The 19646-nt window shown below is 45.7% G+C and overlaps 2 protein-coding genes and 1 long non-coding RNA gene across 5 annotated transcripts in view; 1 reads left to right on the top strand and 2 right to left on the bottom strand.

Moving 5' to 3' along the window:
* The window catches only part of ARHGEF26 (Rho guanine nucleotide exchange factor 26), a 117960-nt gene extending 100259 nt beyond the window's left edge, over positions 1-17701 (top strand). For 2 of the 3 annotated variants that reach the window (XM_032485945.1, XM_032485951.1), the window contains exons 12-15: positions 3035-3244; positions 13677-13744; positions 14992-15096; positions 15594-16250. In XM_032485945.1, coding sequence (XP_032341836.1) covers positions 3035-3244; positions 13677-13744; positions 14992-15096; positions 15594-15736 — 526 coding nt within the window. In that variant the 3' untranslated portion in view covers positions 15737-16250. Of the gene's footprint in view, positions 1-3034; positions 3245-13676; positions 13745-14991; positions 15097-15593 lie in introns of all 3 variants that reach the window. The other variant, XM_032485961.1, reaches the window with a different exon arrangement.
* Positions 7510-10513, bottom strand: LOC116665686. Its single transcript, XR_004322320.1, has 2 exons — positions 10271-10513; positions 7510-9608 (listed from the first exon to the last, which is right to left on the bottom strand). It is a non-coding gene; the product is annotated as an uncharacterized LOC116665686 (long non-coding RNA).
* DHX36 (DEAH-box helicase 36) overlaps positions 17337-19646 on the bottom strand; it is a 49730-nt gene continuing 47420 nt past the window's right edge. The window contains exon 27 of the mRNA XM_006185677.3: positions 17337-18866. The gene's annotated coding sequence lies outside the window, so the exon portion shown is untranslated. The remainder of the gene's footprint in view (positions 18867-19646) is intronic.

The following is a 19646-nucleotide window of genomic DNA, read 5'->3' as shown; positions in this document are numbered from 1 at the left end:
CAGTGTCACTGCTGAGAGCACTGCCTAACTACCTCATGTGCACAACATTTGGGAGCCTGGATTTCTCTGGCTGAAGCAGAATTATTTTTAACTGGAAATAGGTAACTTTAACTTAAAGTTTAACTTTAAGTAAAACTGGTGAGTTGGATCAAGAGTAACTCGGAGGTGCAGACGGAGGACAGTAACAAAGAGGTCCTCATTCATCTGGTTTTCCCTCCTGTTCTTGATGCTGAGGTTTTGCTTTTTTTTTTTTTTTTTTGGTTTTATCCTGAGTCCTGGGCTATTACATCTCTGTCTGAGATATCTAGACACTGTTAAAATCTTCACCTCTGTATGGTCTGGCCGCGCAGGATGGCTGTCCTCTTGCTCTCTACACGGCCCCTGCTGGACCAGTCCCTGCTTCATTTCGTCTTACTCACATGAGTGTGCTCACCTCCTGCCCCAGCTGGTAACTGATCTTGTCTTAGGCCAGAACGGCTCCACCTGCTCGTTTATTAAAGGGAAACATCTGCCCTCATGATGGTTGTTAACCTGAGGGGCTGTGAGGGATGTGCCCCAGCTGCTGGTTTCCCAGATAAGACACGAGCCTGCCTGATGTCATTTCCCCCTATGAATAGCCCCTTCTTCTCGCCTTAGCACCAAAGACTGCTGTCGTGTCCTGCCTGCCGTCTGCAGTCCATGCTGGAGTGTTGCTCCCGGACCCTTCTGAATGCTTGAGACCCCCTTGCCAATAAACCACTGACGTCTCTGGGCTCTCTCTTGGGGCTCGAGGCCGGGCCGCTACGAGGCTTGCAGGCCTGCGAGGTGCAGCCCAGTACTTGCTCTGTCAAACTCTGCTTTGTTTCTGGTAAACATGGTCTTTTAAAAATATAACATTACTTGTTTGTAAAGGGTATTACCCTGCTTCCTCCTTTTATAAAAATCTCATGGACTTTGAGCCTTATTTTGATATGAGATATATTTTATATATTCTGAATGCAGTTGTGCTGGCCTGTAGGCAGTCTGAGGAGAGCTTTGGAAATGCTCTTGCCATGAGAACTTTCAGTTAATACAGATTATTACCCTAGCAACAAATAGGCTTGACCAAAAGGCAGTATTTTGCTTTTATAGATAATATAACTGTTTCCCGGTTTGGGGAGGTGGAGGGGGGAATCTGTCAAACTAAATTTTTAAAAAGATTATATAAAGTTTTTAAAAGAGTTACAAGGGAGTGGTTGACAGGCAGATGCCACCACTGAATTTAAAAAAAACTCTAATAAATCTTGAGTAAAATGGCCTATTCTGAAATTCCTAGTAGAAGTGAGCACAAGGATTTTTCTTTTCTCTTAGCTCCCCTGAGATCATACATTTGCATTATTATCAAGTAAGGTAATTATCCAGTACTGTTCCTAGAATATGTTAGAATGTATTGCATGGTCATTCCTTTACCCAGTGGTTACTACTGAGCTCTGCCATGTTCAGCTGTGAGGGTGCAGATGCAGAATAGAGGGGAGCTGCGTCTAACCAGGGATGGGATTTGCCAAGATGAGTATGTGTGCAAGGAGTGATTATTACTAGGTGTCAACAAATTCAAGTTGGATGATTTAGTAAGCATGAATGAGAGACATGAAGGGTTTAAGGGTGGAGAGACAGGTGGTGGAGTCCGTGGGTTGTAGGAATGGGGGTTAACGTTGTTGGGGTTGAGGTTTAGAACAGGTGAGTCAGAGAGACTGGCGGTGCTGGTTAGATGGTGGTGTTTGACGAGGATTACAGGCAGGTGGTGACGATGAGGTCAGTCACCGGAGAAGAGGGACGTCAAGGAACTGAGAGGCCAGGTAATGGAAGGATCTGCTACGTGGAAATTCAAGAAAGTAGTAGTGCTGGAGACAGTAAGCCAGCAGCTAAACTCATGAGTGAGGATAAGGCAGGATCCAGGGGTCTGGAGCTGACTGTGATGGTGGGCTGGAGACTGATGGCATCATTTCTAGCTGAGGACTGTCTGGGAGGAGGAAGCGATCATTGTCTGGAAGAAGTAATGAGACTCAAGCAGGCAGAGAGCCTTCAGCAGAGGCTGTGTTCTCTAGGAAGAGCCAAGTTTCTGTTAAGGCAAGAAGGTTTAAAGGGAGAATTTGGAGATGAGAATGTGGATTTAGAAGAGTTTGCTGGATTCCCTGAGCGAGGTGCATTTCTGGAGGATGCAGTGGAAGGACTCAGCACCCAGCCGAGGGGCTCAGGGAGATGGGGCCAGATCAGGCTCACTCACAGTGCTATGGGGTGAGCGTGCCTCCAGGGGAAGGAAGAATACCCGGGGGTCTTGGGCGGAAGCAGGTGGTGAGGCTGTGCCCGTGGGAGAGAAGGGTGGGGTGGGCATCTTGCCAGAAGCACGCAGACCTCCGGGGCTCTTCTCCCCTCTTGGGTCTGGTGGTTCGGAGGCTGGGAGTGCAGCCTCATTACCCAGAGTGTGAGGAGGTTTGAGACGCCCTCTTTACCCTGCGGACAGAGGTAAGACTGGGGAAGCGTAACTGTCCCAGCGTTACCACGATGTGTGCGTGTCTCACTTGTTATAACAATCTCAGGATGATGTAAGATGAAACCTAGAGGGTTTAATCATTGTTTTTAATACTGCTTTTATACTTAAGATACAACTTAGTGTATCACGGAAGAACAGTAATTAATAGGTTTAATTTTGGAGGGTTATATTGATTCATAATCAGATATAATTCAAAATCCAATTCCTATTTTATTTATTTTTTAAAGACTTTTTTTTGGAGGGGGGAAGGTAATTAGGTTTATTTTATTTTTACTTATTTATTATTTTATTTGTTTATTCTAACAGAGGTACTGGGAATTGAACGCAAGACCTCATGAATGCTAAGCACACACTCTACCACTGAGCTACACCCTCCCCTCTCCAATTCCTGTTTTAAAATAAATCACTCCCTCCCTGTCCTCCTTCCCTCCCTCACCACCTTCCCAGAAATGTGACTTGAAAAATGACAGTGTCACAGCCTTGACCCCTGAATTACACGTGTTCTTTCTCCCCTTCTCTTTACAGTGAAGAAAGTTACAATGTCAATGATTATTCTTTAAGAGATCAGCTACTGGTGGAGTACTGTGACAGTGAGGAGCTTAATTCTTCTCCAGGGAAGAACAGTTCGACGATGCTGTATTCCAGACAGAACTCTGCCATTCACCTCTTCACGCTGACGGTCCTTAGTAACCACGCGAACGAGAGAGTGGAGATGCTGCTGGGAGCTGAGACGCAGTAAGTAATGCCAGGAGAGGTTTCAGAATCTCTGCTCTGGGGCTTCCCTACCCAATTACCCGTGGTCCACAGACTCCCTGAAAGCTGGAAACAGTACCTCCTACTTGGTTTTTTGTTGAATGCCTGTTACACACCAAACATAGAGTTGGGTGCTTTATACGGATGCTCGTCTTTTCCTTGTGATGCTCTCACGTCCTGAGAGGTGGACAGTGTTATTTTTGTCCCCATGAATCCTGATGGATGCATTGGACTTCAGGTAGTGTGGTTTTATGTTTAAAAGTGGCTTAAACATCATTTTATTTTAATCATTGATAAAAATATGACCCAGGAGCCCTAGGAATATGACTTACTGCTAGTTTGATTCTAGGCCATAAGTTTTCTCAGCCATGGAGTTGAAGTCATTTTTCAGTCATCTACCGTCAACCAGACAGCAAAGAGCCCAGTGATTTCTGTCCAGAGATCCTCAGTTTGGGGAAACATGTTGGTGAATCCTCTTTCCCATCCAGCGTTTATGCAGAGGCAGAACAGTCATCGTGTCTGTACTGCAAACCAGCAGTTAGTACGCAGTCTGTCCTCACACGCGATGAACGGAAGGGGGCTTAAATTTCAAGGCCACCCTCCCGATTTTGTTGACTTAAAGATGGTTGACCAACTTGTTTGGAAACCAGAAACCTGCTCTTAGAACACTTAACATAGGCAGGTGTTATGGTGGGTCAGAGGGTGGGCAGTGGAGGGAAAGGAGAAGTTCCCTAATTCCTGGTCCTCTGAGGCTCCTACACCATCTCCCACCTGTGTCCCCGCGCTTCCCACAGGGTGTGATTAAAATAGATCAGCCGCTGGTCAGTAACAACTCTCAGACTGCAACAAAATCCTAGCGAAAGTCAACACGAAGAGAGGATCTTCACTTTTTTAAGAGTATTTTAACAGGGTCCCTGGATCATTGAAGAGAGACAGAAAAAAAGGCACCACATACAACTAAATGGTCGGTTCATGTTTTTGGCCACTAGAAGTAGCTTTTCAAAGGGGTGAAGAACACCTAGAGGGCTGGTGGATAGGAAGCTATTTGAGATTTAAAAACAGCCAAAAGGGAGTATTCCAAATGCACGTGAGAGCTCACTGATGGAATGAATAAGAAAAGGAGTGTCATCCTATGTGTCTGTTTGTAAAACAAAGAAATGCCTCTTCCTCAGGTCCCAGAATTCTTCTAGAAAGCTGACGGGAAGCCCTGCCACATTCCAAGGATGCTCCTCCTTGTTTGCCCCGGGGAGGGCACCTTAGGGGGAGGGGTGGTCTGTGCAGGAGACACACCCAGGACAGGGCTGAGGAAGGCATTTCTTCGACTCTAAAGATGATTAAACCCCTTGGCTGTGAAGACAGATAGACTTCCTCTGTTTGGGGAAGCCGCTATTGAAAAAGAGAACTGAGTGTCTCTGAGCTTTGGATCTTAAAGGATTTTAAGGATGAAAAAGTCTTAAACACTTTGGAGATTAGCACTTGCCCAGACGTTCTAGACAATTCTCAGAAAGAGATTTTCTTTTGTCCTTGTTAGTAGGGGAGAAAGTGTTGTTGGTTTCACTTTGTGTTTTCTTTTTCTCGGTGTTTATCAGGATTGTTTGTTCTTTAAAACATATCAGCATAACTTTTCCTGACTGTCTCATCCATGATTTATGTAATCTCTGCCGCTGGTTTCCGAGATTATTCCAGGAGAGTAGGCAGTAAACCGGCGGGTCCAGCTCTTTCTACACTGAGGCTCCATCTGTCTTCCTGGGACGTTCTGTAGCCTTTGTTCCACCCTCTTGTTTGATCTTGCGTGGACTGAATGCATGTTCATTTCCTCAGTCAGACACGTTCTCAGAATGTCTGGTTATGTCACCCATAAACCCGTAGGGATGACTCATATTTGTCGTTCTTTAATTAATAGCAAGAGAACATTCCAGAAGGGGCAGAGGGGCAGCTGTCTCGGGTACGGAAGGAGTGACTCTGTCACTCCCCTCCCCACCACTAACTTAGTTACAGTCGGAAAGGAAATAAATGGACAAATACTTTTAAACATACAAGGCATAAAATATCACTGGTGTTGAAAGAAAATATATGACAGCCAAGATGCACTTTGCTCAAAAAAAAAAACTGAGCTGTTTAAAAGTCGAGCAAATTATTCTGTGCTGTATTTGGAAATGCACAGGTCAGCCCTGGGCTACCTGGTTTTGAGTAATCAGTTCTGGTCCAGGTAGAATGTTTTCTTTGCTTCTGAGATTTGCAAAATGTATAGGTGACTTTTTTAGCTTTTCTCTCTTTCATGGTTTATGTGGTTAAAATGGTCTGCTAGCAATCTAGTTGAGAAAACAAGGTTTTTCACCATCACTCTGGCTTTGAGTAATTGCAGAATCTCAGACCAGTGGCGTACATTCTTTGGCTACTTTCTTAGTGTGAAAAAGAGTGGGGTTCAAAGCTAAATATTTACCTTGTTTGAAAACCTGTTCTTAGCAGAGGCCATGTGAGGATACACGGAATGGAAAATCAGCAGTAGGAAGAGTGCAGCTGTTGTGCACAGACATGCAGCTATCACAGGGCAGTGAAACCGGAAGAGCAGAGCGGTAGCTCTGATCACATTAATGATGCAGAGACACTCACCAAAATGAAATGGGGCAAATGCTTTGTGAGCCTCTGGGACATGCCAGGCACTGAGCCAGCTACAGAACCTGAGGGAGGGACCCTGGGTGTGTCTCCAGGCAGAGCTTCAGAGCTTCAGCATCTGAGGAAGGTGGACTGTACACCTTGGTTTCTTCGGGACCAATGTTGTATTTGTTGTTCTGTCAAAATAAGAATAGCACCTACAACTCTGACTCTCAAAAGCGTCTTGAGACAGTAATGTATGTGTATGACCCTAATTAGAGTGTGTAGTCCATCCAGCTCCCTCGGTTTTTCCCCAGATGTGAGATGAGACTCACGAAAGTGAAGTGATTTGCCTAAAGTCACACAGGAAGTGAGTTACTGCCAAAGGTGGGACTAAACTTGACCCTCCTGAATCCAGTGTTCTGACAGCAAATTTTAGAGCTTCTTACCGAGAAGCTGCTAGCCAGGGGACTGTTCCACCCCTACCCTGCTGCTCAACTTGGCCTGTTCTGGCTCTGGAAGGGAAACTCCAGGAAGCCACTTGCTATTAAATGTGAGAAACTACTAAAACACGCAGTTTTTTTTTTTTTTTAAGTCCACAGACTAAATATCTGGGGGTGATATTTAGGGCATCATATGGTTTGGAAGATTTTATAACAGAATAGGTGAACAGATGTTGCATCCCCCGAATTATTTTCCACTTGAAACTTCCTTATTTTTTGCTCCTGTGCCTGTGTTTTTCCCACTGCCTGGAATGCCATTCTCAGAACTCCCTGAATTACCAAATGTCTCATTCTCAGAGCTCTCGCTGTCTTTCCTCTGCAAGGAAACCCCTCGGTGCTGCTCCTGGTGATCTTGCCCCTGAGAATTCCGAGTGTCTGCTGTGCGTACCACTCCTGTTAGTTCACTTTTCTCCCCACGTTTGCTGTCTCCCCTGCCCTCTGCTGCACTGCTCCAAGCCCGCCCCCCACCTCTAAGTCTCTCCTTCCCTTTACAGCTGCCCTTCTCGAGAGAGTAGCTTTCACGTCTCCCTGTTAACTCCGTGAATTCTAGTTGAGTACTTGTATCCTTTCAGGTGCCGTTCTAAGTGCTGGGATGTGGCAGTGGACAGACAGTAGAGACTGGGTCCCGCCCTCTGGGGGCTTCTGTTCCAGGGAAGAACTTATGTCTGTGTGCCCAGAGTGAGCTGGGACATGGGAAAGCATTTCTTCTTCATCCAATTTTAAAAGTAAGTGCAGTGGAGACAGTAAAGCCAGGTGATGTATTCACAGTGAACGTTAAGTCCTAGAGGTGGGGATACGTTCTCTGAATTAGCTGGGGCAGGAAGACTTCTCTGAGGTTATATTTGTACTGAGCCCTGAGTGACTGACTGGAAGGAGTCCACCTGTGAAAAAGTGCGGGCAGTGGTCCAGGCAGAGGGCACAAGTGCTAAACTCCTAGGGAAACGAGTTCGAGGCCGTCAAACTTGGCTTGAGCATAGTGAGAGTGCCTACGTCAGAACAAGCCAGGGAGAGGGTATGTGATGGAGGGGCTGATGGAGCCAGAGTGTTTCAGCAGAGCTACTCCAGTGTGGTCTGTGGGCTACCAGTCCTCAACCGTTACTGGCTTGGCATGAGGGACACAGTTAAAAATATATAGCAATTTGACATTTCTGCAGCACCAAAGCATGTGACTGTTTTAACAGTCACTCATTTTTATTTTGGAGCAGGGGTAGGAAAGGGGTGAGGACCAGTTCTTCACCCCAGATATTTTGAGGAGCACAGGTTTAGAGCCTCACAGGCCAGAGTGGGGAGTTCCATGGAAGATTGGTGTGGAGGCAGGAAGTTTCAGTGGGGAAGGCAGTTAGGGTCCTGTTGCGTCAGTCCAGGGGCATCCTGATGGTGGCGTGGGCTGTGGTCTGCTGGAGGAAACATTACATTGTGGAGGCAGAGACAATAAGACCAACTTACAGATTGGATGAGTTGAGGTGGCTGTGGGTGAGAGAAAAGAATCGATGATGCTTTGGGTTTTTGGCTTGAGCAGTGGACGCCGTCCATCGAGGTCTTCCTTAACTGTCTTCAGTATGGCCTCTTCCTCTGCCAGCCAGTGGAGGGCGCTCTGTCAGAAGATGGGCAGTGGCTTCCTGGGTACCGTACCCTGCTGTCCGGTCTTCCTGTTTTTACCTCTAATGTCGTTTAATTTTCTTGGCCATCCAGCTCTCTCAGGCTAACTAACCCCCTTTGGAGATTTTATCTGTGCGCTCTTCATTTTGCTCTCACGTGGAACCATTCCTCTTCACTGTCCCTTCAGAAATGCAGCCTGCCTAGAACCAGTCATCACCATGACCCGCTGCTTTCCCTGACACACGCATTTCTGTAAATGGTACCCTCGGTGCTATTTCAAGTTATCCAGTCTGGAGAATTGGTGTCATTTCCAATGCTCCTGGATCTGAACAAATCCATCCTGGACTGGTTCTTCCCATAGGAAAGTCTTTTGCATCTTTCCACGTGTTTCCCTCCCCCTGCCTTCTTCCAGGACATCCCATATATCCTTTATCTTTTGAACCACCCTCATAGCCATCTAACCTTTCTCCTCTCCAGTCAATTCTGCACCGTTTTATTACTCATCTCCACACTCAGCTCCAGTTTTGTCCTTGTCTCACTTTCTACAAAGTAGGTTCCCAATAAGTCTTTTTGGAATTGCCTCACAGTTAATATAATTAGCTTTTCTGTATCCATGGCAAGGTAGACTAGTAGCCACATGTAGGGAAATCCTGCTTCCTGAGCCATCTCTGTTCATTGTTGTGCTGCTAGAACAAGCTTTATCTAAATTCCACTTGTTTTTCAGCCTTTCTATTAAGGATGTGGTTAAGCTTTTTCTAGGATGTAAGTCTAAGCCATGCTGTGTTATATCTATTTGTTCGTTAAAGATCTTAAGTCATTGTATTGTTAGGGAGACAGTAGTCTGTGAAAAATACAGAAGCTCATCCTTTAAAAAAGGACAAAGGAAGAATGTTTTACTGCTGTCACTTCTTTTCCCTCTGGCCTTTCAAGAGGACCGCTGGAGCCCAAGAGCCCCCTTTGTCTGCCTTCATTAAAATGAAGCCCAGACAGCTGCAGCTGGCACCGAGCGAGGCTGCGGCAAGTGGCGTCCTTGGCCTCCTGCATCCGCCGTGGAATGTGGATGGCATTTGGGTCCAGCCTGTGCAGGGGTGAGGCATCAGGACGTGTTCAGCAATGAACTGCAGACTTTCTTCGGCCATTAGATTTAGTTTTAGGATATAATCACCTGAAACTGTAATCAAAGATCCTTTTCAAAATTTCTCTCTCCCAGAATGAACTAAAAGCCTAATGGATGTGGCTGGTCCTGTCAGCCATTCAGCGCACCCATTCCTGGGCCTCCTAATAAAGGGGCATTGTTTGCAGGCTGTCTTTTGTGCTCTTCCTGCCTCTGTTAATGATTCAATTACCAGGAAGTAAAGAGGATGGAATAAAATTGTAGATAATACATCTGACATACTCTGAGACTTCATCCTTTAAGGAAAATCCACAATGTAGAGATGAAAATTTATGTGGAAAAAACGTATTACAGGAATCTACGTCGAATACTCTACATTTGTACAGTGCCTTTAAAAAGATTTAATCTTTTGTGATCCTCGTCACTGACTCCAATAAAAGGAGGGCAGGTGATGGAGTGGGTCTTTCTTCAGGGAAACAGGTAATTACCCACTTGAGGTTAATGCCAGGTTCTGGACCAGACTAGGTCTCATGAGCTGTTGGAGATGATAAAGAAGAAACAATTGACTTAATTATGCAACGTGTCACAGAAACTCAATTCTAAAACTCTTAGTGGGCTAGGGGAACTATTTTGCTTTGGCTGGATTTTTTTAATCAGTCACTGCCGCTGGTGTTTAGCTTTCTCAGGGTTTGTCGCACAGCATCCTCCAGGACTTTTTTTTACCTTGTGGGTTTCCTTTCATGGGTCAGTTTATTGAACTGGACGTGTGAGAGAGCAAGCAAAACCCAGTGTCTCCACAATCCTAGGAAGGCTCAGAGGACTTTCTGTCCCCAGTGACCATGGGTATAGGAGTTTCAAAAGGAACCACGGGTAAATTTGCAGGCTGTGAGGAGGAGCACAGAAGGTACCTGGTCAAACGCCATTTTTAGAAGGATAAAAGGAAGGTTAAACAGCAGCTGAGATCTCTTGGCTACTATGGAAAAACCAGGGAGACCCCCTCATCGGGGAAGCCCTGGGTGGGCGTTCGTCCCCTTCAGTCTTACCCGCTGTCCTGCCTCACGGTTCCAAAGCCTGCTTTCCACTTTCTCAGTCTGTATCTATCTTTTCTAGCAGATGCCTGTAATTCAGTGAGAAGTCCGATTTGGCTGTCTCTTCGATCTGTGCGCAATTAAGTCTAAACCTCCTGTGCTTACTTACTCATTCGAGGGACGGGACAAGGTGCTATGACAGCTCGCTCCTGAGCAGGGAACTGCAGATGCAGCATTTCCTGCCACGCACAGAGAAGGCTGCGTTTCCAGCTGTTTATGTTAAAAGGGTCTCTTCTCAACCCAGCTTCCTTTCTCTCTCAGTTGAGTGGGTTTTATGTAGAGGGTCCATCCTGCACTGCACGATGTATTGGATTTTGCGTGTGTTTTCTGCTCTGTCTGCTCCTTCACAGTGAGGGCTGTGAAGAGTAAGAGACCCCGTTGTACTCACTTGGCAACCCCAGCCTAGCACGGGGCTGCCGCAGGGACTCAGTGAACGGTGGATGAGGGAAGGAAGGCGGGTCCGGAGCGCCCTGGAAGCCGATGTGCCCCGGGTCGCCGTTAGTGCCGCCTCGCTGACTCTGTCGCTTCGTTTGGGCAGAGGGAAATCTCAGTGAACTGGGCGTCGGGTGGATGGTGAATTCGTGTTGACTGTCTCATACTGTCCCTGAAGAAAATAGCTGGCTTCGCGTGAGCCCTGGGCTTGATACCTAAGTTTAATAATGGGTACGTCTACGCCCTGGTTTTGTTGTTGTTGTTCTTAGAGTTCCATTTTATGCGGAGCGAGTCTCCTCCCTGCTTTAGAGATGCCGTGCTTTCTGCCTCTCGATGGGAGGGAGCTCCTTGGCACGGCTCTCGGAAGCCCCGGGTAATGTCGTGCGGTTTTGATGGCATCTAAGAGGGGGTGGGACTGATTCAATTGAAGCCATTTCAAGAAGCGGCTCCTTTCAGCCAGGCAACAAGGAGTGTCTTGTTCTGTCCTCTGGAGTCCCTGTGAGGGGCCGCCGTGTCTAAGGGATGCCGTTAGCTTCCAGGCAGCATGCCACAGGAGCGAAAGATTTCATCTGGACTTCTGGAAGCTGGCTGCGGGGTGAGGCCCCCGCTAAAACCGGCCACTCAGTGCCAGAGACGTTCCACGGCCGGCGGGTCCCACATGCAGGACGGCGGCAGGGCCATGTAAAGACGCCGAGGTGAGCCCAAGATGAGTCTGACGTGTTGGGTACCGCATACAGAGACGCACAGGGCTCTTGTTAGGTTACTCTCGGCAAACAGCTCTTCATCCTTAAGATACTGTTTAGTTTTCAATTGCCTCTGTGCTTTGGGAATTCTAGTTGAGCCTGAATTTAAAAAGAGATCTTACCCAACAGAGAGATATCAAAGATTTAAGTGTTTGCTTGGGATTATTTTAAAGGAGGTTGTGCTTCTTGTTCTTATAAACCATCCTAAAGCCCTTTGTCCTGTATCAGGGAGAGAGTTTTTAAAAGCAAGATGGTGTCATCAGTTTCTGTGTAAACTGTGTGTATTACTCCTTGACACACCAGCTCCAACAGGGCCCATCCCCATTTTCTTTTAAATAAGTCTGTCTTGCAGCAGGCTGCAGCTTCTGCCCTTCCTGCCTTCCCTCGTTATTTTGTAAGCACCTGCTAGGGGACACTACATCACTGAGTCACTGATCTCCAGCTGCCTGGCTTATATTCTGATCTTACCACTTAGCAGTTTTACAATGAGCAGTATTCCAGACTTGAGCTTTGTCCTCTAAAAAGGGTAGAAATAATAAAGGTAATATTTTCAAGATTGTTGTAAAGATTAGATGGTACTTGCCAAATACAAAAAAGTATGGTACCTCGCACATACGTGCTCCCTAATACTATTTACAAGACCCAGTTTCTGCCCTTGGGGAGTTTATGGCCCAATCAGAGAAACAGACAAGGTGATAAAAGATTGGGGATAATGAGTGGGAATCTTATCAGAGGTCAGCATTTATTGAACTTCTGTTGTGCGCAGGCAGTGTTCTAGAGGTAGTGCGGTGAACTGAGTAGGTAAGATGCCTGCCTTCAGGAGGCCCACAGCTGCCCAGCGTGTGACAGAGCTGTGCAGAGGGGAGCATCAGGAAGGGTTGGGGACGGCAGTGCGAGTCATGCATCAGATGCCATCTGGAGGTGAGGTTTGTGTTCTCAATACTGAGTGGATATGGTGAACAAAAGCAGCCAGGTGCAAAAGCACACAGTATTGTAGGATTCCATTTTCATCGAGTACAAGATTGGAAGAACTTGTCTATATGGTGGAAGTCAGAACAGTGGTGGCCTTGGCGGGTGGTTACTGGATGGACAGGCACAAAAGGGAACCTCCTGGCACGTCTGTATCTTGATCTGTGGCATGGGTATGTGGGTTTCCCTAAATACTCAGATCTGTATGCATTGTAGCACAGTGCTTTAAAATAAAACAATTTGAGATGGTGATGGTAAGTGGGCAGAGCTTGCTAAAAACGGAGAGAAGGTTGTCCTTGAGAGTGAGAAGAACAAATAGGAAAGATGTGAAACAGTGGGAGGCGTTCCCGACTGTAAGAAGTCTGCTTTGCCTGCGTGGAAGGACGGGTGCACGTCAGGGCGTGAAGATGGGGTGACAGAGAGACGCATCTCTCAGCTGCAGGCCGTTACCAGGGGTAAAGGCACCCCTTCTTACGGAGGTGGAGTGGCAGGGCAGACACTGACCTTGGTTTGGATAGTTAATCTCGGAACTTCCTCCTTCAGACGGGCTCCTAGGAAGCCTACAGGAAATGATGGATGTCAAGTGCTGTATGTGCCGTGTATGGGTTTAATAAATGCTTCTTTAAAGTGTGTACGTATGTGTATGGTTTAGTTAATCGCAGTCCTAATGCTTCCAAATCAGAAACTCGGGGTTACTGTATTACGGAATAGTGCTTGCTTATCTGAACCTTTAATCCTTTTGTTAAATAATTACTCTGTTTCATGTAATTATAGCTGAATATTGTATAAAAAGTCTTGGTTTTGTCCCTTAAATTTTTTTGGCTGTAGTCACTAAACCATTTTAAGTATCTGAGAACAGTCAGTCAAAGAAAGTCTGTTTCAATAAGGTTTGTATTTGGCAATACTAGTTGTATGAGTAATGAAAGAACTTTAAATGTCAGGTTTCTCTTTTCAAAAATGGTTTGAATTTGGAGGAAAGGGAAAGGAAGAAGTGGAGAGAGACTTAGGATTTTTTTTTTAAATGAAATTTACTTTTCTGAAATGTTAAACATGAGATTGAGAGTAGTAAATCTTTTTGTGATTATGTTATTGTAATCAGCTCTTTATTACATGTTAAATTGTCATATGAGAAATTCCATTTAATCCCAAGGCAAATTCATTTAGAATTGTTTGACAGTGACTCGTTTGGGGCCTATTTTAGATCGCTCAGATTATCATTTTTAAGTAACTCTTACCCTTGTTTTGAAGGCCAGCCGCTTACCTCTCTAGAAACTCTCCCCTGTTTTGGAGGAATGCCTTGGCATTCTCGAACATACTTCATTCTGTGTCTGAGCACCTTGAGTCTCAACTGGCCGTGTCCTTTGTGTTTAGGAGTGAGCGGGCCCGCTGGATAACCGCCCTAGGACACAGCAGTGGGAAGCAGCCTCCAGATCGAACCTGTAAGTACCTGGAGGGCCATCCACTCTGGAACGTGGAGGGGCTCTGCCCCCTGCTGGACACTAGTGGACACATTATTATTAATGGTTAACCATCACCATCCCTGCTTTGTGAGTTTCCTCCAAGGTTTCCTTCCTGCTGCCCTGCAGCAGCACTGGCTGCTCCCCATTTGGAAGTCAAAGGGTCTGGCTTCCAAGGTGCAGTTCTCTGCTGTGTGAACGTGGCAGATCACTGCATAGCCTTCCTGAGCCTCATAAATCACCTGCAAGTCAGGTGCATCCTTACCTACAACACGGGGTTATTACAGTGAAGGTTAAGTTAAATTGACATTGAAGGCCCCACTTGTTCTGGAAAGCTCTTAAATCTCCAGCTGTTTGCTCATGGGCAACAGTAGCATGTTTAAACCTCCATACTGATGGTCTGAGTCTAAGCTGAAATATACTTTTAACCTTCAAGAAAATTACCCTTTCTTTTGACCTTTTTTATTCAAGTAACATTTTAAAAAAATTGTATTAACAGTAAAGGGTGCTGTCATGTGCTGCGCACCTGAACTTTGATGTGCTGCTGCTCTGGATGATTCTAGCTGGAAGGCCAAGTCCAGAGAATCAGGGCAGCAGAACTGGATATCCTGGAAGACTCAAAAATCAGCTTTAAGTTCAGAGTCAAAGCTAAAGTGATTGGTTTGAAAGTTCCCTAGAATCAAGTTTCATATTAAAAAAAAAAAAGTAATAACTCAGGTCAGCCAGTAGCAAGTCACTGAAGTTAAGGTTGAGCATTTGGGGGAAAGTCTAAAGTGTGTGTTTTCTAACTTCCGGTTGGAGCGCCTTTTATTTCTAAACTTCTTCGACAGCTTTCACATGCTGCTGCTGTTGGGCTGGGGGAGTGCCCTGGACAAGAGCCAGGAGAACTGGATATATCATTTTTGATTTTATCCTCAGTTGCATGGCCTTGCCACATTACCAAATCTGTCTTGCCTGTTTCCCCAATGCACAAGGGCTGTTTTCGAGGGGATTCATGTATCATAAAAGGCCCCTTTTGATTCGATTCTGAGCTCCTAAAATTCTAAAGCTATTAGCCAAGTAAGGGAGTTCCTGGAAAAGATTTTCTGCTTCTTTTTAGAAACCTACCTTGTTTCTATCTGTGCCTGGCTCTGAATTGCACAGGGGGAAAAAAAAGTGAATGCAAACTATTGATTTGTACCTGTCTTGCTCTTCCTCTGCTAGTTTATCCTGTCCCTTTTCCCCCGCAGCACTGACCCAGGTGGAAATCATTAGATCGTTTACTGCCAAGCAGCCAGATGAGCTCTCCCTGCAGGTGGCAGATGTGGTCCTCATTTATCAACGTGTCAGCGATGGTGAGTGGGAGCGTTCTTAGGGGCGCTGGTGGTCCAGCGTGCAGGGCCTCATTTTGTCCTCAGTGCTCAGGTCCCTAGCCCTTCAGTTTTCTCACAGGCATCTGCCTCTCCTTTATACTTTATTGCATCTAAATATTTTTGAACAGGATGCAGCCACATGGTTTCATATTCAGAGGGACCCATGAAAAGTTTTCCTTCTTTCGCACTCTCCCAGTGACCAAGTTCTCATCTCCAGAAGCTCTTCCTTCCTCTCTTTAAAAAAAAAAGTCATTGACTTGCTACCCACAGCATCATCCCTTGCGACAGCTCGGCCCCAGTTCACACGGTCTCCCAGCTGACTCACTACAGGCTCTCTCATCACTTTGCATTATCCATGGACCCAACCTGGGGCAGGATGCTGCTGTTGAAACGTGCTCATATCCTCCTCCCTTGGAGCTGGTAAGTCAAGATTCATCTAAATACTTGGTGCTCCATGAGGACTCTGCTCTTCCTTGCAGGCTGGTATGAAGGGGAGAGACTGCGAGATGGAGAAAGGGGCTGGTTTCCTATGGAATGTGCCAAGGAGATAACATGCCAAGCTACCATTGATAAGAATGTGGAAAGAATGGGACGTTTGCTGGGACTGGAGACCAACGTGTAGCCTCTCCCATGGTATTTAGTTACTGCACATTTGCACTACATGGTGGGCTGGTTGGTTCAGGGCTGTTTTTAATTTTAACACAGCCTATTTGTTAAAAGAATGGAAACACTTGCCTTTAAGCTTGCCAGGTGGTCCTGTTCTCTCAGAGGAACAGCTACTGGATCCAGGTAGCCAAACTCAGTTTGTGCACAGCGCTCCTTTTGCAGAAGGTAAACAGGACAGCTGAGCTGTCCACTTCAGGGGTCAGGCAGCCTCAGCTCCTGGTCTTACCATGTTCTGGCATAAAAACAAAACGTATGTAAGACGCTGTGTCCTGGTTTTCTCCAGCTTCACTTCACCCCTTTCAACATCGCCTTCATGTGGTTCTTCCAGTGTTACCAGGGTTTTATGTCTTTAAGGAATGCCCACTTTTGTAAATATTTTCTGCCTCATATTTCAGACCTGATCCTAATGCTGTCTTCATTTCAGGAGGAACTGGTAGAGTTCTCAAGGTGAGCTAAGTTTTTCTAAATCTTTCCCCGGGAAAGGGAAATTGACACTTGAATTTTTGCTGCCTCTTTCCTCATTAGAAGGGAAAGTATGGAGTCTTTAAGATTTTTTTTAAATCCATCTCACCCAATATTGGTCTTAGATAAGTATAGCCTAATAAAAACTAAGCTACTCTAACAACATAGAATTTAGATGGTTCATGCATGTGAGAAAATCCTAAATCTAGGACAGAGGTTCTACTTTTAAATAGTCCCCAATGAGCTGGTAAACTGACATGAGGCTGATTTGCCTTCAATAACGCAAGGTTTTTGACTGTTCTCCCATTTCCAAAAGGAAATTGGCTGAAACACACTTTTAACAATTTAATGATCTCAAGGAAGATAAACTGGGCCTTAAAAAGTATCAAGCCAGCATGGTACCTAAATGAAACATAACATTTTGACCTTAATGGAAACTCCGTATGATTTGTAGTCTCTCTTAATGGCAGGTGTCTGCAGAACTTTATTTCTCCCACTAGTGCCAGGAGAGAGAAAAGTCATTGTAATAGTACGTACATTTCATAAGGAGGGAATGCGGGTTTGGGAGACTTAGGGAGATGGAGTGATGGTTCCTGGCAGCTACGTTCCCTCTCTGGCTACTCCGTTCTCTTCCACAGAGGGGGGCAAACCTGGCAGAGGAGGGTACATCAGTCAGGGACTCAGAGCCACATGTGACACGCCCCAGATGCTGTCTGCCAGCCAGTTACCTGCTTGTGAGTAACGTGGCAGAAGGGAAGTGAGTGTGCCGGGCTCGCATGCTCTGTCCCGTCACCACAGCACTGAGCCCACGAGAGGGGCACCTGTGGCCTCCTCCCTGGATTGCTCTTCTTTACCTGTGCACACATTTCTGAGCTCCTTGAGGTCTGGGTCAGTCCGTCAGTGAAGAACAGCAGTGGACACATAGCAAGCGAGGTCTCGGGGCTGGTAAAACAAGAACTCTTGTCTCCTCTTTGATGTCAGGCCTTTTAGAGGAAAGGCTAACAAGTTATAATCTGTGATGTCATTTAGGAAGGAAGGTAAATGTGTTGCTTGCAAAAGGATCATTTTGTATTATTTTTGCTAACAGCCTGTTGAAACTAAAAAGCAGTTATGCGAATCCTGTGAATTAATTTATAAGTAGAGATGTTACACAGTTCTGGAAATATGTGCATCTTATAAGTCAAAGCCTATTTGGCAAGCAGGTTAGTACTGTTGTTAGATGAAGTGTTTTATGGCAGGTATTAACACTGTGTTCCCTTCTGCCGTGAACTGTCGTTTTTACATGACACAGTATTGTTTTTCAAACCTAGTTGTTTCTATGAATAGCTTCTCTGAACTGTACAATGACTTCATTCAGTGACCTGTGGAGAACAAAAATACTCATTTGTGTCCCAATGAATTGAGACTGCTTGTACACTTTTGGCAAATATTTGAATTTATAAAGACTTTGTATATACTTGTTCTTTTGTGCTGGTGTGACTTAATTTGCTGTAGGATGTGTACATTTAAGTATATAGTTGGCTGAATTTTTGGCCAAATCAGAGCCCTACTCAAAAGGTGTCTGTAGCTAACACTGAAGGTGTCTGATCTTTCCTCTATGGGTTCATGCTGGCCTTAGGAGCCTGGAGCATTTTTAAGAACTGGGCCAAGCTGTTTCTTCTCATAGTTTTCACAGAACTGCATGACTGAATAGCTTACCTCAAATAGTTCATAAGCACCTGACTGCTGCCGACCCCTGCACGACACCCCCTCACTGACCCCGGCCGCCCAGCACCTGGACCGGGTGCTCGTGCATCTTGGTGGAGGACAGAGAATGACTCCTCCTGCATTAATTTCTTTCCTGCATAACTAACACGTTTCCACACACTCAGTGGCTTAAAACAACACTCATTTATGATCTCACAGTTCTGATGGCTTGGCTGGATTCTCTGCTGAGAGTCTGAAAAGGCTGAAATCGGACTGTTGGTTTGACTGCTTTCAAGCTCACACCTGACTCGCAGAGTTCTGGCTGAGGCCCGTTTCCTTGCTGGCTGCTGTGCCAGGGGGACTGGAGGGGCTCGTGGCTTCCAGGGACTGGAATTCATCGCCATGTGGCTCCTTCCATCTTCGAGGCAGCAGTGGCATGCTGAATCCCTCTCATGCTTGGAATCTCTCACTTCACCTTATGCTACCAGCTGGAGAAAACTCTGCTTTTAAAGAACTCATGTAGTCACATTAGACCCACAGGATAACCTCCTTTATGAGCTCAAAGAACTGATTTGGGTCCCTAATTAGATGTGTAAAATCCCTTCGCCATGCAATTAATGCAATCACAGATTCAACACCAAGGAAGAGATCATGGGATCATCTTAGATTTCTGCCTACCACACCCTCTGTAAAACCTTAAAATGCTATTTAGTTACCCAACATCTCTTGCAGCTAAAATAGAGCCATGTGATAGGGTACATAATCAATGGCCTCTTTGTTGGATTGTCACTCACGCCAGTGACGGAAGAGGAGAGATACAGGGACTGTCATCTCTGGAAGTAGCAGGATGCATCCTCCTCTTTGGTCCTTCATCCTCCGTCCCAAATTACTGGACTTTGGGAAGCAGCAGAGAGGCAGCGTTATTTGGATCTGCAATACTAAATAACACAGGTCAGAGTTTAGTGCCTACCATAATCTTTGTGTGAGCTGAGTCCCCCAGGGCTTCCTCTCAAGTGAAGAGATGACCCTAGAGGACCTCAAGCCTCACTCTTCGAGGTTCTAGCACATCGGAGTCTAGACGGAAGGAAACAAAACCTCACTCTGGAAGAAGCTACCATCACCTTAGTTCTGTTATTTCCGAAAAACAAATTCTCAAATGAAAGGTTCAGCAAAAATACTTTGAGACACAACATCTGCATACAGAAAACAAAACAAAAAAAAAAACTGATACACTTACAGGGACTCGAGAGTGAAATCATTAGACGATAAAATAATCGCTACATTTATGGAGATAAAAGCCAAACTTTAAAATGCAATATAGAACTAACAACTATAAGAAGTGACAGAAAAAAAAAACAAAAACCCCAACTAGAAATTATGGAAGTGGGTTTAACACCAGATTTGGTAGTTCAGAGATACTGTAAACTGGAAAAGAGGCTAGAATAAACCCACAGGAAGCATGGAGAGAAGGCAAGGACTGAACTGTGGAGTCTCAGAGGAGAGGGGGAGAGGGAGCTTTGGCAGGGGGTCTGTGTCTTTCTAACCCTGCTCTGACCAGCCGTGGATGCAGGCTGTCTCCAGAAAGTGAAGTGACCCCCTTCACCTGAGGACAAGTCCCACAGAAAGCTGATGAGTGATGGCTGTCACATGGTTACACTTCCAGTCCACTGGCCCTGATAGAAGGCCTGGGCAGAAAGTCACAACGTTCACTACATGTA

The sequence above is a fragment of the Camelus ferus genome, chromosome 1, assembly GCF_009834535.1.
Source record: "Camelus ferus isolate YT-003-E chromosome 1, BCGSAC_Cfer_1.0, whole genome shotgun sequence".
Classification (NCBI taxonomy): Eukaryota; Metazoa; Chordata; class Mammalia; order Artiodactyla; family Camelidae; genus Camelus; species Camelus ferus.
Note: the sequence above shows the minus strand (reverse complement) of the source record. Positions and strands in the feature narration are given on the sequence as shown.